General features: G+C 37.2%; 1 protein-coding gene across 1 annotated transcript; it reads right to left on the bottom strand.

The window, feature by feature from the left end:
- Positions 1 to 886: 886 nt before the first annotated feature.
- On the bottom strand, positions 887 to 23,053 carry LOC131148379 (zinc finger BED domain-containing protein RICESLEEPER 1-like). Its single transcript, XM_058098090.1, has 8 exons — positions 22,931 to 23,053; positions 4,247 to 4,340; positions 4,005 to 4,108; positions 3,096 to 3,254; positions 1,896 to 2,603; positions 1,127 to 1,670; positions 980 to 1,011; positions 887 to 892 (listed from the first exon to the last, which is right to left on the bottom strand). Exons 1-8 carry the CDS (start codon positions 23,051 to 23,053, stop codon positions 887 to 889), a joined length of 1,770 nt encoding a protein of 589 aa, XP_057954073.1.
- Positions 23,054 to 27,247: the final 4,194 nt, after the last annotated feature.

The raw sequence follows: 27,247 nt of genomic DNA, 5'->3' as shown, positions 1-27,247 counted from the left end.
CAAAATATTCATGTAATATGGTTGATTTTTGCTTTCATATGAATTTTCTTTCCAAATTTTAAAACTCTCTATTTTAAGCTTGTATGAATCATCCTATGATTTTGGCCATTGGGCTGTACACGGTTCGGTGCAGTTCGGTTTTGGCCAAAACCGAAAATTGAACCGAATTTTTCGGTTTTGTGATTTCTGAACCGAAACCGAAACCGAAACCGAACCGAAATTATGCTTTAATTGAAAACCGAAAATGTGGCGGTTTGGTTGCGGTTTTTCTGTTTTAAACCGATTTTTTTTACAAAAAAAAAAATATTTATTTTTCATAAAGTTGTTGAAAATTTATTGAGCATTTAATTTTTTATAGGGACCCATAATTTTAACAAAATAAAATATATTTGGCACTTTTAATGATAAAATATCTTGGTCACTTCTAAAATTAGAATTACATATCAATTCCACAATGTCCCAATCGTTGGGCACTTTTAATAATTAATTCTCTCCATCCCTAATTTCACAAAACAAGCAATGAAGCAAGCAAACATTCACAATAAACAAGAATATATCTATAAATATCCCAAATTACAAATACAAAATAGACATTTTAATTGTTCATCAATGGTTCAAAATTTTAATGAATTGAAGTAATCCACATTCTTCCATCCACATTGTTCCATCGTCAAGATTGTAGCTTCAATTCTCCAATATATCGGTCAGCATCATTCCTAATAAAATGAAATAATATGAAAGTTACAACAAGATGAAATTAAATTGACGATCATTGTTCAATTGTTCATAATACATAATCTTACCAATAAATCATCCATGCTTATTTGATCACACATTCTTCCATCTTCAAAATTATTACTTCAATTCTCCAATCTCGATGTAAACATCATTCCTAATAAAATGAAATAATATGAAAATTATAACAAGATAAAACTAAATTGACTATCATTGTTCAATTGTTCATGATACATAATCTTACCAATAAATCATCCATGCCAATTGGATCAAATTCTGAAATAAATGAAAAATAAAAAGTTAATGAATTAGAGAAAATAAATATAAAACAATAATTAGAATAAAACAACTAGAAAATGTGAAAAAGATGTCTTAAGAAATTATGTTTTACCTTTCTCAAGTTTATCAAGTTCTTCAAGGCTTTCTTCATAGTTCACTGGTAATGGTGAATTCCGCAACCAATCTTGAGAACATATAAGAGCCTCCACAATCTTAGGAGTCAATGATGTCCTGAAAGAATCAAGAAAACGACCTTCCGTACTAAATGTAGACTCAAAAGCAATAGTAGCTATGGGGATAGCCAAAACATCACGTGCCAACTGTGAAAGGATAGGAAACCTTGGATTATTTATCTTCCACCATCCTAAAATATCAAATTCTTGACTACCCTCTTTAGGTTCCTCAGAAAGATACCTCTCAAGATCACTTTTGCCTTCCCCACCTTCTTTTTCTGACCTATGCCTCTTGAATTTATCTAGCATAACCATCATCATCTTCATTGTTGGTTCGTCATCATCCACCACATAGTCCATACCAGTGATACGACTAGAAGAACTAGAGCTAGCTTCGGTAGTTTTACCATTAGGTCCACTGCATTGGAATTGTCTACCCCCATTTTTATACTCATCATACATTGAAAAAATAACATCCTTCACCTATTTACTCAAAATTGAAGATGTAGGAGGAGGAAATAGTTCAGAAAGGCCCCAATCCACATACTCTAACTTGTATCGATGATCAAGAATGGTGGTAACAAACATCATCATATTCAGTTTTTATGGATTACCCCAATAAACATCATATTTATTTTTCATTTTGAATGCCATTTCACTTAATTCAAAATCATCACTTTTGCACCAATTTTCCAAAAAAGCATTAACCATGCAAATTTCATGGAAAAAAGTATTAGAAGTCACATAATTAGAACCAGAAACACGCAAAGTGAAGTGATAGAAACATCCTAAGAACTGCACCATCTTCCTCACATTATCCCAATCATCTTCCATTGGCTTTCCTTTTCCACCATCTTTTGAAAGATCAAGTGTAAAATCTTGGTCTTTTTCATCATATCTATCAAAAACTTTTTGAAATTTTTGAGCAGTGTCCAACATCATATATATGGAATTCCATCTAGTAGGCACATCCAAACACAAATGTTTTTTACAATTAACCTTTTCCTCATTTGCACACTCTTTAAATTTAGCAGTTCTACCAGGTGATTGCCTAATATATTTTACTGCTTGCCTAATTCGAAGTACAGAATCTCCCACAAGTTTCAATCCATCTTGCACAATTAAATTAATGATATGTGCAACACACCTCATGTGCATGAACTCACCATTGAGCACACTACCCTTCCAATTGTTCACCCTCCTCTTTAAGTAACTGATGGCTGTACCATTAGAACTTGCATTATCTACAGTAATAGTAAAAACTTTATCAATTCCCCAATCCAACAAAGCTTTCTCAATAGCAAAACCTAACACTTCCCCTCGATGATTAGGAACTGGACCAAAACTTAAAATTCTTTTAAGTAACCTCCATTCAATGTCAACAAAATGCACAATTAGACACATGTAACTATCATTCTATAAAGATGTCCAAGTGTCTGTTGTAAGGCAAACTCATTGACAATTATGTTTCAAAATTTTTTTCAATTTCTTCTTCTCTTCTCTATATAAAAGAAGACAATCCCTTGCCACTGTCACTCGTGATGGAACCTTAAATCTAGGTTCCATAAGGCTACAAAAATATTTAAAACCTTGTCCCGCTATAAATTTGAATGGTAGTTCATCCACTATCACCATATATGCTAAAGCTTTTCTAAGAATATTAGCATTATACTTTTGGCATGTTAACTGTTTTTCTTCCATTTTTGTCTCTGGTTTGAAGTTGATTTGGGATTGATTACGATCATGAGGTCTCTTATAGGGATACTTAGCACATAAATTCAAATGATTCCACAAAACTCGTGTTCCATTCCTTCTTGAATCAGCACAAAAGACTTTAGGACAATATTTACACTGAGCTTTAACCTCTGCAGTGTTATCAACACATAATCTAGTAAAATGATCCCATACCTCTGATCTTGATTTAAATTTCCTCTTCTCACCCAATTCTGTTCCTGTAGCAACATTATTTACTGATTCTGTATTCATGCTTGGACTTGGACTTGGACTCGGGCATGAGCTCGGACAAGGAGTTGTATTAAGACTTGCGTTGTCCCCAAATTCAAACATCTATAAATCAAATAACAATTAATACATATGAATAAAATAATAAAATTTAAAATATTATTATAAAAAATAAAAATTATTATAATTAATTTACTTATTTACTATAGTTTAAAAATAGGACCAATTTTATCATACATGCAACAAAAAAATATTTAAAACATTTTCTATATATTATTTATTCTCTCTTGAAAAATTTAGAAAATTTATGAATAATTTTTGTTTATTATATTTTAAATTCACATAGCTATTTTACTTTAATTTTGATTTTAATTTACATATAATAATAAATAATTTGATCCACAAAATTACTTTTAGAAACCAAAAAACTAGGCATCTAACTCTGGTTTTCAATTTTTTTAAAAATAGTTTTTGCTTGAAAAAATAAACTAAGTAGTAAATTAGTAATATAAACAAGTGCATTTATCCATTCATTCACTGCATTGTATTCTTCTCCACATAGAAATAAAAGTAGAAAATATAAAACTGAGAAAACATATAAAACTAAACTTACAGCTTACAGGCTACAAGCCTACAACAGCAGCAGCAGGGCGCAGGTGGTGCTGTGATCTGAAGAACTGAACACACGGAAGCCAAGAGAGAGGCAGAGCCGTAGGCGCACGGTGGCATGGCGCAATAGAGACGAGACTCAAGAGAGTGAGTTTGTGAGAGTGACGAGTGAGAGTTTGAGAGATGACTTAGACGAGGCCGGACGAGTGATGATGGACGCACGACATAACGAAGTCACAAACTCACACGAGAGGCGAGAGGCGAGAGGCGAGAGCCGAGAAGAGAAAAAGAAAAATGAGGCAGGAGGAGGTGGAGGCGGGAGGCTCGCACGGCGGACGACACACAATCGGCTGACAGAGTCACAGACACACAGGCTCACAGCGAGAGCCGAGAAGATTAGAAGAGAAGAAGAAAAATGAGGAAGGAAGAGGAGGGGGGAGGCACACCGGCCGGCGGTCGCTACGTACGCACGCCGCTCACAGACTCACAATGAAGAACTGAGGAATGAGGATTGAGGAAGACGAAGAGGAGGAGGTGGGAGGGGGGCGGCGGCGTGAAATTGAAAACTGAAAAAGGTGAAAACTGAAAAGTGAAATGAAAAGGTGAAAATTGAAAAGTGCAAATATATAATTAAAAACTAAAACCCTAAGCACGTGTGTGTGTAACGTGTTATCGTGTCCGTGTATATAACTATATATAATTATATATATGTAAATCGGTTTTTCAGTTTTTTGGGTTCGGTTTAAACTTAAAACCGAAACCGAAACCGAAACCAAAACCAAATATTTTTGTTTTTGCAAATCGAAACCGAAATCGAAAACCAAAAAATCGAACCATTTATGGTTTCGGTGCGGTTTTCAGTTTTTTGGTAATTTTTGTACACCCCTATTGGCCAACTATGTTATTTATTTGTCTTATACAAGACTTTTTATCTAGGTACCAATATCTTTTTGGGTTCGGTAGGTTTCATAAGTGATGTTTCTTTTATTCTCCATACTTGTTTAATTCTTACTTCCTTTCTCTTTAATGGACATTCAAACTTTATATGACCATTTTTCTTGCATAGGTAGCATATGGTGTTAGTGTAGGCATTAGAATATGTGCTAGCATAATCTTTGGTGCTTTCGAAAAATATCCTATGTAAAGATTCTTTTTCTTTTTATTTTCAACCCCAATAAATCCAATACCTTCTTTGTTTAAGGTCATCCTTTGTGAGCCTATCATTTTGTCAAAGTTTTCCTTTCCTTTTGTGAAGTTGTAAATAATCTTTTCTTTATCTTCAATTTGATTTTTGAGATCATTTATCTCAATATCTTTCTTGTCATCAACTTTCTTTTGTGATTTCTCTAAATCTAGAGATCATTTTCTGATTTTATCCTCTAATTTAGAAATCTATATGTCTTTCTCATATTCCATAGAGGATAGGGATCAGAGGTCTTCTATCATCTTTTCATTTTTGCTTTCTAGTTTCTTGATTTTTAAATTTTTTTTCATTTTCAGGAAAATTTTTAGATTCTAACTCCTTTGTCATAACTTCATTCTTACTTTCTATTTTCTTGATTCTTGAATCCTTTTCTCTTTCAGCAGTTCTAAGGGATTCTAACTCTTTCATTATACATTCATTCTTGTTTTTCAATGATGTGTTTTGTTTAGTTACTTATGCACCATGAATAAGTCATTTTGAAGTTCTTCATAAGATGATATGCTCTCATCATCGGACTCTTTAGATGAATCACTATTATATTCATTATCTGATTTGGTTGAGGAACATTGTTCTTTATCATCATCTCATGCCCTGAAGTAAGTATAAGCAACCTCTTGGTCACTTGATTCATATTCCAAACTACTTGTACTCATGTTGTCCCAAGTAGTGGTTTTCATGACCTTTTTCTTTTTTTTTTTAGAATCTTTCTTAAGTAGTGGAAATTCCGATTTAATATGTCTAGCTTTGTTGCAATTATAACATGTAGGAGTTTTATTCTTTGATTTCTTTTTGCTAAATTCTTCTTCTTCTTCATCTGATTTAGATTTGGAGTCTTGGTTTCTTCTTTTAAATTAGTTTTTCCTTCTAAGAATTTTTGCAAGTTTCTTAGATATGAAGGCTAGTTCATCTTCATCCATTTCTTCTTCGCTACTAGAGTTTTCTTTTGAGACTTTGAAGGCTATTGATTCTTGGGCTTTGTTTTTTCCACTCCTTTCATTCATTGCCATTGTCCGCCTGTGATGCACTTAAATGTCCTAATTTTTTCACACACAGCCGGTCCCAAGCCCGGGTTAAGGAGGAGGGTTGCGTTAGGTAGCTGACAGCCAGCGTAAAATTTGTCAGATCACTATGATATGAATCCTTAATGGTCCATGATCACATAAATTGGAGGAAAAGGATTCATATAGCCGACCCCACTTAGTGGGACTAAGGCTTGGTTTTGTTGTTGTTGTTGTTTCATTCATTGCCATTTCGTATGTGAGGAGAGAACCTATAAGTTCATCTAAGGAAGTGTTTTTCAAATTTCTACCTTCCGTTATGGCAGTGGCTTTTGATTCCCATATAGATGGCAGCCCTCTAAGAATCTTCCTTATCATCTCATAAGTAGTGTAGGTTTTTTGTAAGACATTTAGGGAATTTATTATGTAAGTGAACCTAGTGTACATGTTAGTCATAGATTCATCTGGGTTCATCTTAAAAGCTTCATATTCACTTGTAAGCATATCAATCCTATTATCCCTAACATCTATAGTGCCTTCGTAAGTGACTTCTAGCTTATCCCATATTTCTTTAGCCGTTTTGCAAGCCATTACTGTAGTGACCCGAATAATTATAATATTTAAATAATAATAGAGAGGAAAGAAATAGCAATTGGGCTCATCAACGAGGGTGCGTTTCGTCAATAAGAAAATACCGAGAGATGTTTTGGGTATCTCTGAATTCGTTGACGAGGATGTGGTTCGTCGATAAATTATTTATTGACCTCGTCGACGAGATGATGTGGCTCGTCGATGAAGGTCGCAGTATAAATAGTTCTAAAAATGATTTTTTTAATAGAAATTCGGTGCAGAACCCTCCCTTCTCTCTCCCTTCGGTTCCCTACCCTTCTCTCTAAGATCTCGGGTCGGATTCTCGTCGGTTCGACGATTTGAAGCCACCACAACACTTCTGGGGAAGTTCTCAACAAGTCTGCCGGAGCGGATCATCAGTGGGGTTGAGTCGGAAACCATCCCAAATCTAGGGTAAGGCTTTCTACTCAGTATTTGGTTTCTTGATAGTTGTAGGAAGTGTAATACGAATAGAAATATTAAACTTTAGTTCTGGGGAATGTCATTTTCAGAGTGTTGATCCGGGAACCCTACGGGTGCGGGGCTGTTTTTTTTTTAGGGCTTTCCAAGAATCAGGTAAGGAGATAAACTAAGCTAGTATTTTATGAAAAATATGTATATTATTACAACATTTGATTTCAGGAAAAATGAGTATATTTATATATGTTTTATATTTGGGAAATACTGCTAAAAATGATGGTATGTTAAATATACGAAAAACCTGTTTCGTGTGGCATGAGTGGAAATTATTATGAAATACTGTTTTATGAGAATATGATAAAGATATGAATTTTATAATGGAAAATCGGCGTATGGGCTGAGATTTTTATATGTTTTCCGGAGTACAGGCCGTGCTACGGATATGTTTTGCCGGCGTACGGGCTGTGCTATGCATATCATTTGCCGACGTACGGGCCGAGCTATGGATATGATTTTCCAGCGTACGGGCTTTGCTATGTATATGATTTGCCAGCGTATAGGCTGAGGTATAGATATGATTTGACAGCGTACGGGTCGAGCTATGGTAAAATGTGAAATACCGACATACAGGCCGATGATTTTCGTGATATACGTATATATGCAAAACGATATGATTGATTTGATAATTAGTGGTATGAAATATTCATGTATCACAGTTTCATTATATGCTATATGATATCAGAACCTAGTTGGCTTGGTCTAGGCTAGCACTTGCACGGTACCGATGCTATGTGTTCATGATTTATCATGATATTTGTTTTAACGCAGCTGTACGAAGTGGTGTGAGATTGGATGGTCAATGTGATTTTAAGAAGTGTGTGAGCGTCCCTGGTGTATGGACTAGGTCTGGCAGACCCATCGGACTTACAGACTGTGCTTTTGACTTGGCAGTGGTCGGCCAACCATTGTCAGGTCCCACCTTCGTGTCACACAACCCAGTCATGTGGGGGTAATACATGATAACAACCAGCTAACCTACGAGGATTGTTTTGTATTATTATTTATATGAGATAAATTATGCTATAGAAACCATTATATTCTGCTATGTTGGATTATACATGTTTGTCCCAGAAATGATATATATATATATATATATATACAATTTTACTGGTTATGCTTATAATTATATGTATACTACAGAAATGCTCATGTTGCCACACACTAGTATTAGTTTATTTCCCTTACTGAGGGTGTCTCATCCCAAAATTTTATAAACATTTTAAGAGCCCCTGATAGGAGAGCAAGTAAAGCTCCACTGATTTAGTATAATTGATCTGCCCTCTCTGAAGGGTAAGTTTTGGTAGGGACGGTTGGATTTTGTAGAAAATGTCCCTAGGTCTTTCTTTTTGGGATTTATATACTTAAATACAGTGGATGTAGTAACTCTGGTATTATGATAGATGGTTTTGTATTTATAATATTATAATTGTATGTTTCTTGCTGCGTAGGCTTCCGTTATGTGTTCTGATGTATCCTTGTACCCACGGGTCCAGGTGGATTATGATCTGCTGAACTTTGTGATATTGTAATATATTAAAAAAAATGTATAGAAAATAAGCAGGTCGTTACAGTTTAGTATAAGAGCCTAGGTTGCTAGGTTCTGTAGACTTTAGAATGCAACGGAAACGATACTAGAATATAGGAAATGATTTAAGGTTGTTCTATAGTCTAAAGGCAGAACTTCCGTGGTAGTTTCTGTTTTTTTCCTGAGGTGACGATTTAGGAAAACCGTAGTAAACTATTGTCGGGTTTTGTTCTTAGAATGTAGGTTTGGGGATTAGAAATAACTTAAGATTGTTGAGATAAGAGGCTAGGTTAAGCGGGTAAATTATAAGGATAGGATTACTGAGTTGTGTTGTTTTTCAGGATGGATCCAGGAGGAAGTAATGCTCATGCGAGTGGCAGTGATGGAGCAGAGCCATTAGGTGCAGCTGGGACAGACTCTGACGCGGTATTACGTAGTGTGGCTCAGCAGGTTATGGCTGAGATCGCTAGGAGCTCGAGGGAGCAAGGTAGTCCATCTGCAAGCCATGGGTGCACCATAGAGAAGTTTATGAAAATCAATCCTCTGACATTCTCAGGGGGAGTCGATACTGTAGCCGCTGAGAACTAGATGCAGGAGACCAAGAAAGTCTTGGTTGTGTTGCAATGTACTGAGGAATAGAGGGTCCTCTTTGCCACCTATAGATTGTCGAGAGAGGCCGAGAGGTGGTGGATTGCGGTGAGATTGTTGGAGCAGTAGAGTGCGACTCCGATAGCCATGACATGGAACCGGTTTAAGCAGTTGTTCTTCGATAGATATTTTCCAAGTACTGTCAGGGAGGCTAAAATGGAAGAGTTCCTGAGTCTGAAGTAGGGACAATTATCCGTCCAACAGTATGCGACGCATTTCATCGAGCTCTCTTGTTTCGCCCCTTACATTGTCCCTGATGAGGTGAAGAAAGCGAGGTAGTTTAAGAGAGGCTTGAGACGGAGTATATTCAAGCAGGTGGTGGTGCTACGGATCCAGGACTTTGCTGAGTTAGTCAACAGGGTAGCCTTGGCATAGATTGGTGAGCATCTCGATGTAGAGGAGCAAGGACAAAGGAAGAGATCTGCATTTACAAGTTATCGGCAGGGTCATAGACCAGGCCAGTGGAGGAGAGGAAACCATGGTAGAGGATGGATACAGAAGACTGGAGGACGCGAGGTTCAAGCAGTGCAAGGTCCTCTAGTCTGTTAGACTTGTGGTAGGAGACACTGAGGAGAGTGTCGAGTAGGTAGAGTTGTCTACTACTGCAGCGGTAGACTGGGGCACATGGTGCGAGATTGCCCTACCCCACCAGATGCAGTTCCCTCTCCCAGGCCATACCAGGGAGGTTATCAGGCACCACGTGGGGGCCAGAAAAGGAATACGGCTCCAGCTAGGGTGTTTACTTTGACGCCGGGTGAGGTTGAGACTGCAGGTGATGTGGTGATAGGTATGGTTATTATACTTTCTTTTAAAGTTATTGCATTGTTTGATTCAAGAGCTACACACTCGTTTGTGTCCTTGGGATGCACAAGACTATGTGGGGCAGAAACACATTTGTTGAATACTGAACTATTGGTATCTACATCGACTTGGTCGGCAGTGAGGTGTAGTAGGGTGCTCTAGGATTGCTCAGTTGATATTCAAGGGGAAATTTTATTTGTTGATCTAACAGTGCTAGATATGCATGGATTCGATGTGATCTTTGGCATGGATTGGCTAGCAACTAATTTTTCCAATATAGAGTGTCATTCACGAGAAGTGATATTCAGACCTCCTGGACAAGTAGAATTTAGGTTCGTAGGGTCGCGAGTGCAATCCCCGCCTCAGTTAGTTTCAGCTATCTAGGCCAGGAGACTACTGCTGAATGGTTGTCAGGGGTTTTTGGCAGTTGTGAAGGAGATGTCAGAGAATGAATTAAAACTTGCTAGTATGCCTATAGTGAAAGAATTTACAGATGTTTTTCTAGACGAGTTGCCAAGTTTGCCACCCAATCGTGAGGTAGATTTCCCTATTGATCTACTTCTAGGTACGACGCTGATTTCTAAAGTACCTTACCGAATCGCGCTAGTGGAGTTAGCAGAATTGAAGAATCAGTTGAATGATTTGTTTGATAAGGGCTTCATACGACCTAGTGTATCTCCATGGGGAGCTCCAGTTCTATTTGTGAAGAAGAAAGACGGGTCTATGAGGATGTGTATAGATTATAGAGAGATTAATAAAGTGACAATCAAGAACAAATATCCTCTACCCCGTATAGATGATTTGTTTGACTAGCTCCAGGGTACATGAGTATATTCAAAGATTAACTTTAGATCTGGCTATCATCAGGTGAAAGTGAAAGTAGAAGACGTCTTGAAGACGACTTTTAGGACCAGGTACAGGCAAGCATTACGAATTCCTTGTTATGCTATTTGGTTCGATGAATGCTCTTATGGTATTTATGGACTTGATTAACAGAGTCTTTCACCAATACCTAGACCAGTTCGTTGTTATTTTTATTGATGATGTACTGGTCTACTCGAGGAGCCATGAGGAGCGTGAGACACACTTGAGGCAGGTTCTGTAGACTTTACGGGAAAAGAAGTTGTACGCTAAGTTCAGTAAATGTGAATTCTGGCTTGAGAAGGTCATGTTCTTAGGGAATGTTATGTCTGGAGATGGTATTTCCATGGATCCTAGTAAGATCAAGGCGGTAATGAATTGGGCTAGACGGAGGAACGTCCAAGAGATCAGAAGTTTCTTAGGGTTAGCTAGTTATCACAGTCATTTTGCTGAGGGATTCTCAGCTTTATCAAGGCCTCTAACACGACTAACGAGGAAGAATGTTAGATTTGAGTAGGACGATAGCTGTGAGCAGAGTTTCTAGGAATTGAAGCAAAGGCTAGTCACAACACCAGTATTGATCACGTCAGAGGGTAAGGGTTATGTCATTTACAGTGATGCGTCCTTGAAAGGACTTGGCTGTGTGTTGATGCAGCATGGTAGGATGGTAGCGTATGCTTCCAGGAAGTTGAAATAATATGAAAAGAACTATCCTACCCATGATCTTGAATTGGCTACAGTAGTACATGCATTGAAGATTTGGAGGCATTACCTGTATGGCGAGTGGTGTGAGATCTTTTCTGACCATAAGAGTTTGAAGTACTTTTTCACACAAAAGGAACTAAATATGAGGCAGAGAAGGTGGTTGGAGCCAATTAAGGATTTTGACTACACTATCAGTTACCACCCAAGGAAGGCTAACGTGGTAGCTGATGTGTTGAGCAGGAAATCTAGGGACTCGGTGTTGGCGTCTATGGAGATCCAACATCTGACTATGATGGATCTAGAGAGACTCAACATTGAATTAGTTGAAAGTGGTCCTCGGGCTTTCATTGCTAGTTTAGTAGTGCAACCTTCTCTACAAGAAAGAATTAAAGCTGCTCAGAAAAAAGACCTAGAGTTGGTAAAGGTGATGGACAAAGTACAGAATGGTCAGGGGGAGGAATTCAGTATTCCAGATGACGGGACTTTGCAGTTCCGATCCAGGTTATGTGTTCCTACTAATGCTGACATTAGAAAGACTATTTTAGAGGGAGCCCACAGATCTTTGTATACAATCTATCCAGGCAGTACGAAGATGTATAGGGATCTGCAGGAGTCGTTCTAGTGGAGTGGTATGAAGAAAGAGATCGCCGAGTATGTAGCCTAGTGTCTGACGTGCCAGCAGGTAAAAGCTGTGCACCAGAGGCCAGCAAGTTAGTTGCAGTCATTATTTATCCCAGAGTGGAAGTGGGATCATATATCCATGAACTTTGTGTCAGGACTGCTGACGGCGTTACATGGCCAAAATGCGATTTGGGTGATAGTAGACCGATTGACTAAGACCGCCCACTTTTTATCTATCAAGATCAACTATTCCCTCAACTGTTTGGCAGATATTTACATTCAGGAGATAGTTCGTTCTTATGCGATGCCAGTATCGATTGTGTCAGATAGAGACCCGCATTTTATGTTACGTTTTTGGAGGAGCTTGCAGGAAGCTCTAGGGTCTCAGTTATCATTTAGCACGATATTCCATCCTCAGTCAGATGGGTAGACTGAGAGGATGATACAGATATTGGAAGATATGCTCCGAGCATGCATATTAGATTTTGGGGGTAGTTGGACTCAGTTCATGCCGCTGGTAAAGTTTGCATATAATAATAGTTATCAGACCAGCATTGGCATGACACCATTTGAGGCTCTATACGGTAGGAGATGTTGTTCTCCTTTATTTTGGGATGAAGTGGGTGAGCAGCGAATAGTGGGACCAGAGCTTATGCAACAAGCCCATGATAAGGTTCGGCTTATTAGAAACAGAATCAGTACAACTCAGAGTTATGCTGATAATCGCCGCAGGAGTCTGGAATTTGATGTGGGTAATCATGTATTTTTGAAAATAGTTCCGTTGAAAGGGGCTATGTGATTTGGGAAGAAGGGTAAACTTAGCCCTAAGTTTATCGGTCCATTTGAGATTTTAGATAAAGTGGGGCCGGTTGCCTATAGGCTAGCTTTGCCACCTATGTTGTCCAGAATCCACGACGTATTTCACGTTTCTGTGTTGAGGACATACGTCCCAGATGCTTCTCATATCATCAGTTATGGTGAATTAGAGCTCAGTGATTCATTGGTGTACGAGGAGGTGCCAGCACATATTCTGGATAGGAAAGTACAAGAGTTACGTAATAAGAAGATTCCTTTGGTAAAAGTTTTGTGGAGGAATCATACAGTTGATGAGACTTCTTGGGAATCCGAAGAGCAGATGAAGCAAAAAAATCCGCATTTATTCTAAGGAATTTGACCAGTAAGATGTGAGTAAATAGGTAATATTTCTTTTGCAGGTACATGTAAAGTTTAGTTGGTAAGTAGTCTTTTAGTTTTGGGAGAATTTTCTTTTGTATATGTAATCTCCTAGGACTTGAAATGTAACCACGGTATTCCTCTGCCATAAGTGAGGGTAAGTAATAAAATAAGTAGACCCTTTCTCTTTAAAGGATGATGAGTTATGAGAACAGTAAATTTCGAGGACGAAATTTTATAAGGAGGGGAGAATGAAGTGACCCGAATAATTATAATATTTAAATAATAATAGAGAGGAAGGAAACAGAAATTGGAAAAGAGAAGGAGTGGGGCAGCAGGCCTTGTCGACAAACGCAATTGGGCTCGTTGACGAGGGTGCGTTTTGTCGACGAGAAAATACTGAGAGATGTTTTGGGTATCTCTGAATTTCGTCGACGAGGATGTGGTTCGTCGATGAATTATTTATTGACCTTGTCGACGAGGTGACGTGGCTTGTCGACAAAGGTCATAGTATAAATAGTTCTAAACACGATTTTTTATAGAAATTCGGTGCAGAACCCTCCCTTCTCTCTCCCTCCCCTTCTCTCTAAGATCTCGGGCCGGATTCTCGCTGGTTTGACAATCTGAAGCCACCATAACGCTCCTAGGAAAGTTTTCTACAAGTCTATCGGAGCGGATCATCGGTGGGGCTAAGTCGGAAACCATCCCAAATCTAAGGTAAGAATTTTTACTCATTATTTGGTTTCTTGACATTTGTAGGAAGTGTAGTACGCGTAGAAATATTAAACTTTAGTTCTGGGGAATGTCGTTTTCAGGGTGTTGATCGGGGAACCCTATAGGTGCGGGGCTGTTTGTTTTGGGGGCTTTCCAAGAATCAGGTAAGGCGATAAACTAAGCTAGTATTTTATAAAAAATATGTATATTATTATAGCATTTGATTTCAGGAAAAATAAGTATATTTATATATGTTTTATATTTGAGAAATATGCTAAAAATGATGGTATGTTAAATATACAAAAACCTGTTTCGTGTGGCATGAGTAGAAATTATTATGAAATACTGTTTTCTGGGAATATGATAAAGATACAGATTTTTATAATGGAAAATTAGCGTATGGGCTGAGATTTTTATATGTTTGCCGGCGTACAGGCCGTGCTACGGATATGTTTTGCCGGCGTACGGGCTGTGCTATGCATATCATTTGCCGACGTACGGTCCGAGCTATGGATATGATTTTCCAGCGTACGGGCTTTGCTATGTATATGATTTGCCAGCGTATAGGCTGAGTTATAGATATGATTTGACAGCGTACGGGTCGAGCTATGGTAAAATGTGAAATACCGACATACGGGCCGATGATTTTCGTGATATACGTATATATGCAAAACGATATGATTGATTTGATAATTAGTGGTATGAAATATTCATGTATCACAGTTTCATTATATGCTATATGATATCAGAACCTAGTTGGCTTGGTCTAGGCTAGCACTTGCACGGTATCGATGCTATGTGTTCATGATTTATCATGATATTTGTGTTAACACCGCTGTACGGAGTGGTGTGAGATTGGAAGGTCGATGTGGTTTTAAGAAGTGTGTGAGCGCCCCTGGTGTATGGACCAGGTCTGGCAGACCCATCGGACTAACAGACTGTGCTTTTGACTTGGCAGTGGTCGACCAACCATTGTCAGGTCCCACCTTCGTGTCACACAACCCAGTCATGTGGGGGTAATACATGACAACAACCAGCTAACCTACCAGGATTGTTTTGTATTATTATTTATATGAGATAAATTATACTATGGAAACCATTGTATTCTGCCATGTTGGATTATACATGTTTTTCCCAGAAATGATATATATATATATATATATATATACAGTTTTACTGGTTATGTTTATAATTATATGTATACTACAGAAATGCTCATGTTGCCACACACTAGTATTAGTTTATTTCCCTTACTGAGAGGTGTGTCACCCCAAAATTTTATAAACATTTCAGGAGACCCTGATAGGAGAGCGGGTAAAGGTCCGCTGATTTAGTACAGTTGATCTGCCCTCTCTGAAGGGTAAGTTTTGGTAGAGACGGATGGATTTTGTGGAAAATGTCCCTGGGTCTTTCTTTTTGGGATGTATATACTTAAATACAGTGGATGTAGTAACTCTGGTATTATGATAGATGGTTTTGTATTTATAATATTATAATTGTATTTTTCTTGCTGCTTATGCTTCCGTTATGTGTTCTGATGTATTCTTGTACCCACGGGTCCCGGTGGATTATGATCTGTTGAGCTTTGTGATATTGTATTATATTAAGAAAATATATATAGAAAATAAGTAGGTCGTTACAATTACTCTATCAAATTCATTAGCATCTAAAGCACAATACAAAACATTCATAGCACTAGAATTAACTTGCAGCATCTTATGATCTAAGTCTGTTATATCATTTTTCTCCTTAGGAACTTGTTTTCCATCTACTAATTTAAGGGGAATTAGGTCACCATCTGTGACAACCTCCCAAGCTTTCCAATTCATAGTTTGAAGATAGATTTGCATTCGTTTTTTCCAAAAAGTGTAGTTATGTCCACAAAAGTTGGAGGCCTAGTTGAAGATTGTCCCTCTCCAAAAGAAGCTACGCCTATGTAAGCCATTAAGATTTTTTATAGCTACTAAATAAGAATTGCTATAACCCCGCTCTGATACCAATTGAAAACTAAGGTGTAGTCCCAAGAGGGGAGGTGAATTGGATTTTAAAATTTCTTTTAATTCTCTTCAAGATTCCTTAACCTCTTTTAAGTCTTTTTAAATGAATTCTTGTTTTTTTGTTGTTTTATCAAATACACAATAAATATTTAAAACAAAATTCAATCCACAACCAGAGCACAAGTACTTAAACAATTAAGTAACCAATCAACCTTTCAATCAACCACACTATCCAAACCAATCAATCATAAAACATTCAATCAAAATATACATTGCATCTTAATGGAAATTCTCAGCTTTTTCAGCTTGTGTGCAGCCCTATTGTTGATGCAATCCCTTTGATAATGAGTTAGCTTTCTCAATCCACACAATATTCACACTTTTCCTGTAATGAACCGGAAATTAAAATAATTAGAAAATATAATGAATAGAATGGATTAAAGGATAATAAGGGAAAAAGGAAGGATTTTAGAAGAAAAAGTAGGCCTCGTTGACGAATGTCCTATATTTGTCAACGAGTGTCCTTCTAAGCTCATTGACAAAGTCTGCTCCTCGTTGACGAAGAAATCCTGAGAGAGAATTTTGGAAACCCTGAATTTCATCGACGAAGGTATCTTCTCGTCGACGAAGACACTACAATGCCTCGTCGATGAACCCACGTGTCTCATCGATGAAGCCCTACATATAAATAGGGTTTTCTTCATTTTCAACTCTAAATTTATGAACCTTCTTCACTCTCTCTCTCTCTCTCTAAAAACGGTTTTCCCACCTTCTCTCTTTGATCTCGGGCCGGTTTTGACCCGATTTGACAATCCGGAACCACCTCGAGGTTTGTAGGATCGTTCTCTGTAAGGCTGTAGAAGCTGATCGCTGGTTTGAGAGGCTTGGGAAACATCCCAAAATCAGGGTAAGTGAGTTATTTTGAGATTTTATTAAGGAATAATGTTATTTGGAGCCTAGGGAGTAGTAAATAAGTATTTTTCTTAAGACTTAAGATAATTGGAATTTATTTTAATCAAAGTAGGATTTTTGGATTCCAAGTGAACGCTGCGGGTATCGATTCGGGGATCCTGCCAGCATAGTTTGAAGTCAAGTAAAAGGGAAATTTATATATTAGATCAGGTTTTTATGAATTAAAATGAATTACGTGTTATTTATGTATATATGTTTTTATGTGGGTTTAAAATGCCAGTTATGAAATTTATGTTTTCTGAGCCTAGGATTGTTTATATAGCTACGTATATGTGAAAGTAAACGAATGAAAGTGAAAGGAATTTTCTAAGGAATTAAGTAAGAAATAAAATGTATTTTTAACATATAAATGTTAATTATGGGTTGACTTATTTTGTAAGGAATGTATATGAATTTTATTGTTAAACTGTGTGGCATGAGATTCTCTGCAAATATATATTAAATGTATGAGATGCATGCTAAATAAGTAAAGTATTGAGAATAAAATATGATATGGACAATGTTGCTTGTGTATGTTAAATGCAACAATGTAAATGTAAGATAGCTAAAAGACAGTCATGTTAGCAGATTTTAGCGCATTTCTATGTGGCCTAACTGTAGAAGATTCTAGTGCATTTCTATGTGGACTAACAAATGATGGCTAAAGACCAGTTGTAGTACGAAGGAATGAAATGAAAATATTATGCAATGAAATGACAATGGAATGACCATGAAATGAAATGACAAATATGAACTATGTAAATGGGAAAGAGTCACTTAAAGTGAAATGAAATGCAATGTTTAAGTTATGAACATAAACAGATGTGTATGAATGAATAATGACAGAAAGGAAGAATGTACTATGTTATTAGAAGTAATTATGTATGTAGAACATGTTACCATTGGACGAGACAAACTTTCTGCTTGAGGGCTTGCTGAGAAAGGCGAGTGCGTTAGTAGCTTCAAATGTGGCAGTAGCTGCATAACGTACTAGGGCAGAGGGAACCTACTTGTATGAGCGGGTAGATTTCCCTATCCTTAGGGCCTTTGCCGTAAACTATTGTTGAATGCGTGAGTACGAGATCAAGTTAACACTTGAGGGCTTACTGAGTAAGGTGAGTGCTCTTGTATGCTTTAGTTATGACCTTAGGGTTATATTAGTATCAGAGTAGAGGGGTGTTACTTGTATGGGCGGGTAATCACCCCTATCCTTGGGTAATCTTGTGGGCTAAGTTTCTGCATGTGTTTGATTAGGTTCAGAAAATGATTTCAGAGTTATGTCAATGATTTGCAAATGTAATTAAAATGATATTTATTTACCTTATGTTAGCCACACGCTGTTTTAATATATGTTCCCTTACTGAGATGTGTCTCACCTGAATATGATTATTTCTTTTTTCCAGGACATTCTTAAGGTCAAGCTTAGGGAGCACAAGGGTATTTAGTCTTTTTGAGAAATATAAGGAAACAGGGTATATGTTGTTGACATTTTGGATGTAAATATTTACGTTTTATGTTTTATGTCGTTATGATTTTTAAGGATGTTGAGGGATGAATGGTTGTGAAAATACTAGAATGTTCTGGAGATGTATGTATTTATGAAAATGCAGGTGATGGATAATTTTATGAATTTCTAGATAGGATATAACAAACTCTGGTATTATGGAATGTTGGTATTATAGAACTATGTTTATGGAGATTATGATTATGTTTCCGCTACGAATGTTATAAATTATGATTTATCAGGTATAACGCTCCAGACCCGAGATTATGGGTTCGGAGCGTTACACTTCCCAAAATTCAGAATTCAAATAAACTCTTAGTTAATTTATCTTTTGGTGTTTAACCAAGTAACGTAGTCCCTTATGGTTTCTGCAAAGTATGGTTTAACCAACGTACTCCCTTTCGGTTTCCGCAATCTCAAATCAAAATTAGACTTTAAGTTTACTAGATTTCCAAATATACATAGTATATATAATTTAGGAATTTAAATCATCCATGCAATTTATATGTGCTGAAAAATAAAGAGTAAGGGAAAGAGAGAGTGAGATCGGGATTTTTACGAGGTTCGGCTTATACCTAGCCTACGTCCTCACCTTTGGCAAGCCACCAAAGGATTACTAAAATTAATTCCTTTTCTGGGCGGAACAATATTGCTTACGCACTCCTTCAATAGGCTAGAGCCCGCCTTTCCAAATGATATCCCCTCACTCAGTCACTCCTTTAATTAGGCTAGAACCCACCTCTCTAAGCGATATCCCTACGCTTAGACGAAGATCCAAATAACCTTGAACAGTCAATATCTACAAGATACAAATCAAATAGATGTGTACAAAGAATGCTCTCACAAAAAGCTGATTAGTACAAGTTAAATCTATATACTTCAATCAAATTCACAATATGGAAATATGAAGCTCAAGAAGATATCACCGTAAGCCTTCTTTCTAGGTTGAAAGAATTAAGAGTAGACTCAAAATTTTCTTGATAAATTCACAGCAAATATCAGTAGTGAAACTCAGAAATTGATTGCACAAGAGAGCTTTGAGAGAATTGGGAGATTTTGAGAGTAAGAAAGCTTGTTTTCTGTATTTTATTGATGATAAATTATGTCTATTTTGTGTTCCTCAAGTGACTTGGAGTGTTTCCCAAATTTATAGAATGTTCGGAGCACAAGAAATATAAGTTTGAATTTAAAAACATTTAAAAAATATGTTTGCTAACAGTGTTCAGAAGACTGAAGTCTCGAGTTCAGTTGTCTGAGGTGGTTCTGCCTCTTTAGAAAACCTTCAACAAAATCTTCAGAAGACTGAACTTAATCTTCAGTCGACTAAAGATATTCTTCAGACGCCTAAAGTTACACTTCAGTCGTCTGAAGTGGGTCTGTCTGCTGTTCAGTCATCTGAAGTTCCGCCGTGAACGGTGTTTTGTTTGTTGACAGCTTTGACCCCGCTTCAGTATTTTGGTCATTACGTTGTAAGCTCACTTAACGGGTGGAGCGACACCTAAATAACCAGGTCAATTAACACAGGGCTGACCTCAAACTTTATATACAATCCTTACCGAACTGGATTACCGCCCCCTTAGGCTACGCCTGGAATACAATAGTATTTCTCAATGATAAACTAGGTACAATGATTATACTTTTCAATCAAGTAGATATGTACCAAATATAATCAATCGACCATACATCAACAGTATAGGAATTGTAAGCTCAGTGATGTGATTTTGTACAAGCAAACACTCAGTAAGGTATATTCACAAATATGCTCAAGAGTGTTCTAACAAGCTATTTCTTTGAAACAGAGTATAACAAATCTCAATAATAGTTTAGGGTTTCAAAGATGCTGCAAACAATATTCAAACAATCTCAAAATATTTTCCTCAATGAAATAAGCACAAGATTTGTTTGAAAAAATAAAACTTGTAAAATATTTTGCACAACAAAAAATAGCTACAGGAATCTTGCTATAACAATGCAAAGATCCACAAGCTAATGAGTTTTCCCAAACACAAGATTTATCAAATTAAATCTACGAGAAACACTCTTACTTAACTCTCAAAAATCAAATAATCAACAAACAATCTAATGAGAGTGTTAAGCAATCTATATCAAAACAATAAGCACAATAAGAACTCTCACAATGCTAAGATTAATCAAAGGAATGATTGTATGAGAGTATTTGTAGAAGATTTGGTAAAATAAGCTTTTTGGCTTTGAGAGGATTTTTGCTAATCAATTTACTAATTTCTTGCTAATCAGCACAAATGAGGCCATATATATAGAAGTTGCCCAAATTATGACCATTAAGGACTCATAGGGAATTATTAGAATTGTTTAAAAGCTATTTAGAAAAATTAACCACGTTTAAACAATTTTAACCTCGGTAAAAAATAAACAACTTGAGAGTTTTCAGGTGGCTGAACCTTGGTTTGGTCGCCCGAATAGACTCAATAGAAAAAGTCACTTTTGGACGTTTGGGTGCCCGGGTGTGTGTTCGATTTACTGAATTGAGGCGATTTCATTCTGTCCGCGTTTCGGTCGCCTGGTCTCTCATTCGGTTAACTGAACTCAAGTGTTCGGTCGCCCGGGGCGATTTTGGACGTAAACTTTGGTTGGCTAAGTTGGTGAAAATGGGTCACCTCAACGGTTCGGTCACCTGTGGACGGTGTGTGCATTTTGGTTCAGTCTACCGAACAGAGGTCAACATGTTGACCAGTCCACGATTTGGGCGCCTGATGTGTTTTGAACACAACGAGTTCAATTGCTCGACCTCTCATAATTTTGCCTATTTAGTCCCAAACATTTCAATTCTTTCCCCTCATAATGTAAGTGATTATAGAGACTATTTTGAGCATTTGTGTAGGGACCTAAGGTCTTTCTAGGGTCTATGAGCTTACAAAAAACCTATATGCATGATATGTAGAGATTATTACAAACCTTTTTCTTATAATTAATATTACAGACCCAAATTGAATGATAATATAAATTACAACATAAAATAGTCTTCATGGTCTTCAGGCTTTACTTCATGTGCCATCAATGTATTTACTAATATAAACCTACACACAAACTAATAGCCATCAAATACTTGAGTATTTGTCATTATCAAAACCGAATATGACCTATGAGGTCAACAAACATGGTCTTGCAAATATAAAGATTCTTTAGCTGTCCGATGCATAAGATGTACTCACGCTTGGTCTATAATAAGGTCAATATAGGGTGGTCTTGGTTGGAGGTGGCGAGTAGGTGAGAAGGCACTAGGGTGAAGGACCTAACACCTTATTAATAGGCTGGATCCCATTGTTATGAGACTAGTTCACTCCATGCTTAGCGTCAGTTCTTCAAAATATTTGGGATGTTTGATCATGACATTCTTCCTCACATATGAGAGTGAACCCATTTTCTTGAGTGTTTTGAGGGTATACTAGTGATGCAGAGTCAAGACAACCGTTCTGTAGGTGTCCAAGGGTAGCCTAAGTGTAACGAATCATGCACCTTACACATGCCTTGTGATGTGGCATTTTCATACTTGAATTTACATGATGATATTAACTATGAATTGCATTTGCTAGTTGATTCTCTATGAGTTATGCTTTTCATGATGGCTATACACTGTTGAGACTTGCATGAGTAATTCGTTGCGGAGTGTGTGTATAATGAGGTTATGTATGAAAGAGCATGTGAGTAATTAGGTCATATTCTTATATGTGAAATGACATTACTGTGTTGCATGTAATCTTATCTGATGTTCACTGATATTGGTGTTTGTGGGTATCACCCTGGAAACCCTTATGAGACTACAACTCGTCCACTAAGATCAACCTAGGAGTTTAAAGCCTTATTACATACGGTAAATGCAATCGTGTTTCCCATGAAAGAGGAGGTAGATAGGATTTTGTAGTTTTCTAGTTTTCTAGTTTTTGCTTTGCTTGAGGATTAGCAAAGTGTAAGTTGGGAGTTGTGATGAGTCCCTAAAATGCACTATTTTAGGTCCCCATTTACCTTTGTTTTGTCTTCTTTTATCTTATATATATCCTTTGTTAACCTAGTTCAGAGTTATGCAAAGTTATTAGTGTTTCAGGAAAAATAGGTTAAAACTGAGGAGTTAAGCATTACGAGAAGTCAAGGGAGTAATTGGAGTGCACAAAGCATAAAGCAGTTGCTTAGCCAAGCCTCTAGAGCCTCAACACAAGTCAAAGGAGAAAAGACTCGTTTCGGCCATGTGGTGTGACTAGCAACACAAGGGGTGACCAAGTCACAAGTTGTAGACTCCAAGGTTCACACTGAAGAAGAAATGCTGCAAGGGTCGACCAAGTGATCAACCAAGTGACCCTCAGGGACAACCAAGTTGAGATACTGAAGCCTATTAAGCCAGAGATACTGTAGGTCTTGACCAAGTGCTCGACCAAGGAAACAATGAAGGGCGGCCAAGTTGAGTTCTTGAAGCTGAACTAATGTTGAGATACTGCAAGTTTCGACCAGCAGCTGGACCAGCAAGACCCATTAGCACGACTAGATTAACGATGCTGAAGTTTGAATTCCTGATCTCCCACAAGCCTTGACCAGGTTGCGACCAAGGGAAAGCATGGGTGCGACTTGGTCGACAATGACAATCTTATGCTCGAGATTTGCTGCAAACTTTTCTATTTTGAAATTCAAACCTTGTAAATGCTTTTGGGTATAAATATTAGTTCTGAATATGTGCTTAGGGTTCCTCTTTGGCCTTTTTTGGGTTAGTGACAAACCTAAAATGTCATTGAGAGTCACAGTAAACTAGATTTGCATGCTTTTGATTTAAATTCTTATCTTGGTTCTCGGTTGTATGCTTGATTGTTAGTGACAGACTATTAAGCTTGCATTTGAAGCCATCTTTTACTTGCTTTCCTTTACATGTCTTCATTTAAATACCTTGCACTTTACTTGCTTTGATTTCAATACCATGCTTTTACTTTCATGCACCTTTAATGCTTGGATTATGACGAAGTCTTGGGGGATAGGATATCACTACTATCGATTCAGTTAATTATACATAGTAGGCTACGAATACCAAAGAGGTTCTCATGATACCATTCACGCAGCAGAACTTAATTAAATAACCTCAAACAAAATACCAGAGTGTTATATTTACATATGCAAACCCATAAAAAGGTACATTTCATTTTTCATATTACATAACCAGGACAAAACATTAAACACAATCTATACACATATCTGTTCTTTTATTTACTCTCAAAACTACCCCGCCCTGGAGCTTTCTAAGCTCGATCACCTGGAGGACCTGAAAAGATTAAATATTCGCCGGGGTAAGACACCTCTCAGTAAGAAATAAATAACTTACAACAAAGTGTGGCTGAAGTGTTTAATAAATAATTACAAAATATGCATACAATTGTATATTACCATCAATAGTAGCTGAGAAAATGCATTTAGAATTACATCATTGTCAACTTCTCTATCACCCAATCACATACACACATACATAATTACTTTTACTGATAATTTTCGAGAATAGAGAAGTCTACTCTCACATACAAGTAGATTCCCTCAGCTCTAATGCTAAAACTAGGGCACTCACCTTTCTCAGTAAACCCTTGGGTTATGTATCCAAGTTAAGTCTCCAAGAATAGGGAAGGTCACTCGCCCATACAAGTGACTCCCCCCTGCTCTAGTATCTACAAATAATTACTAGAGCACTTGCCTTCCTCAACAAGTCCTCGGGTGGAGAGTTTGACTTAACCATAAATACTTATGTAATTAAAGTTACACATATCCAATGTTATCATTTCACAGAGTTCCACACATATATGCATACCACAACCAATCAACATAGGATAATTCATACAGTTTTCATTCACACCCACACAAGGTTCATATCCACACAGAATACAATGTCCATACAGGACTTTAATCCATATAAAATACATGTCCACATAGGACTAGTCCACACAGAACTATCAACCACACAGGTTACACAGTCCACACAGGGTTAATCATCACACATATTACAACACATACCACCCTATTCATGGTAAATAGGTAAAACAAACTCCTCATACTACTGCCAATGTTTTAACCCCCAATATAAACGCCCATATAACGACCTCCTCATACCACTGCCAATGCTATATCGCAAATTACATAAACCACAACATAAATCAATAACAAAACCAACCACTTAAGCACATCACGCATCTACCACAGTATACACAATCAAACAGTATCCACAACCAACCAGTATTTTCAACCAAGCAGAAATCGCAGCCCATACAGTAATCACAATCACATAATAAATCATAATTCCACGGTACTCACAACCATTTAATTGTCAAAGTTGTTTTCATGCCACATGATTTTTCCCAATATAATATATAATCAAAAACAATATTTTCAATACCTGCACCGTTCAGAAAATTATACCAAAATCTATATATATATATATATATATATATAATTTTATACCCAAATTTAACCGGTTTAAAATTAATAAAAATCTGTTATAAAGTATTTTACCTTACTTGCTCCTCGAGTTTCTGCCTAAACCGAATGGAAAAAGACCCTATATTCTAAAAATCCCAACTTACTCAAATATAAAAAAAAAAAAAAACACTCATTTAATACTTCCTAGGTTTCATATATTTCAAAATAATAATAAAATCCTAAAATATCTCACTTACCCTGATTTTGGGATGATTCCCAAGTACTTCAAACTGAAAATTTGCTCCGCCTATGTTGTAGAGAATCTTTCCAAGAGTCTCGTGGTAGCTTCTGATCGTTGAATCGGGCTAAATCTGGGCCGTAATCATAGTGAGAAGGTAGAAGAGCCGAATTTTAGAGAGAGAAATGGGAGAAAAATATACTTTCTCACTGAAAAATGAAAGATATTGCTATTTATAGGCTGGGACTCGTTGACGAGACACGTGGATTCGTTGACGATCCCATAAAGAACACTCATTGATGAGACTGTGAGTTCATCAACGAGTTTCAGAATACCTTAAACCCTCTCGGTAACTCTTCGTTGATGAGACATTGCCCTCCTTGACGGGCCAAAGAAGAATGCTCGTCGACGAGACTAGTTGGTTCGTCGACGAGTTCTCGCTGACACCTTTTTAAATATTCCTTTTTCTTCCTTCCTCTCTTTCCTTTCCTTTTCTTTTATTATTTTTATTAATTAAATTTTTTGGATCGTTACAATCTAGATACTTAAGGATATGCTGCGAGCATGCGTGCTGGATTTTGGGGGTAGTTGGACCTAGTATATGCTGCTGGTTGAGTTTTCCAATAATAACAGCTATCAAGCAAGCATCAGCATGACATCTTACGAGGCGTTGTATGGTAAGAGGTGTCGTTCACCTTTGTACTGGGATGAAATGGGTGAGAGGCGAGTTATGGGACCAGAGTTGGTGCAGCAGGCTTATGATAAAGTCCGACTAATTAAAGATAAAATTAGTGCAGCTTAAAGTCAGCAAAAAAGTTATGCTGATACGCGCTGTTGGGAACTGGAGTTTGATGTTAAAGATCAGGTATTTTTAAAAGTAGCACCATTGAAGGGAGCTGTGAGATTTGGGAGGAAGGGTAAGCTGAGCCCTAGGTTTATTGGCCCATTCGAGATATTAGAGAGAGTGGGTCCAATAGCCTATAGGCTAGCTTTACCACTAGCATTGTCTAGAATACATGACGTATTTCATGTTTCCATGTTAAGGAAATACGTCCCATACCCTTCCCATATGATCAGTTATGTAGAGATAGAGCTCAAAGATTCATTGACATATGAAGAGACACTAGTGCAGATTCTAGATAGGAAAGAACAGGTATTGCGCACTAAAATAATTCCATTAGAAAAAGTTTTGTGGAGAAATCATGCAGTAGATGAGGCTTCGTGAGAACCAGAGGAGGAGATACGATAGAGGTACCCACAATTGTTTGGTGGGAATCAGTAGTAGTCAGTGGTGATAGTTTAAATAAAATTAGTGCGGAATAGTTAAGATATGAATTATATATTAGATTATAGGATAGATAGTGTTTTTGGTTTTGGGGGAAGTTTTTCTTCTTCTTTTATATATATGTATGTAATCTCCTAGAACCCTAGTTGTAAACACGATATTCCTCCGCCATAAGTGAGGGTAAGTAATAAAATAAGTAGTCAATTTGTCCTTAGAGGATGGTGCATAGTATAGATAGCAAATTTCGATTACGAAATTTTATAAGGAGGGGAGAATGTAGAGACCTGAAGAATTATTGCAATTAAATAATAAAAGTAAGGAAAGAAAAGGAAATTTCAAAGGGGGGACTCAGCAGGGTCTCATCGATGAGCATATAACGTTAGTCGACGAACAGTCTTCTTGGGCACATCGACGGGGAAACATGTCTCATCGACGATAATTTACCGAGAGGGCTGATTTCAGGGCATGAGATTCGTTGACGAGGGTTATGTGTTCGTGGGTGAACCTCCTTCTTGGTCTCGTTGACGAGGCGACATGGCTAGCCATCTATTTATAGCCAAAAATTCACTTTTCAATGAAAAATTCATCTTCTTCCCCTTTCTCTCACTAGAATTTGGTGCTCTCTCCTTCTCTCTAGATTTTCGGCTCCGTTTCTCCCCAGTTCGACGATCAAAAGCTACCATGGTGATCCTGGGGAGATTCTCTACAACCTAACTGGAGTAGAATGTTGATTTGAGAAGTTTGGGCACCATTCCAGT

This window comes from Malania oleifera, chromosome 2 (genome assembly GCF_029873635.1).
Source record: "Malania oleifera isolate guangnan ecotype guangnan chromosome 2, ASM2987363v1, whole genome shotgun sequence".
NCBI lineage: Eukaryota > Viridiplantae > Streptophyta > Magnoliopsida > Santalales > Ximeniaceae > Malania > Malania oleifera.
The sequence above is the reverse complement of the archived record's forward strand: the minus strand, read 5'-3'. Positions and strand labels throughout refer to the sequence as shown.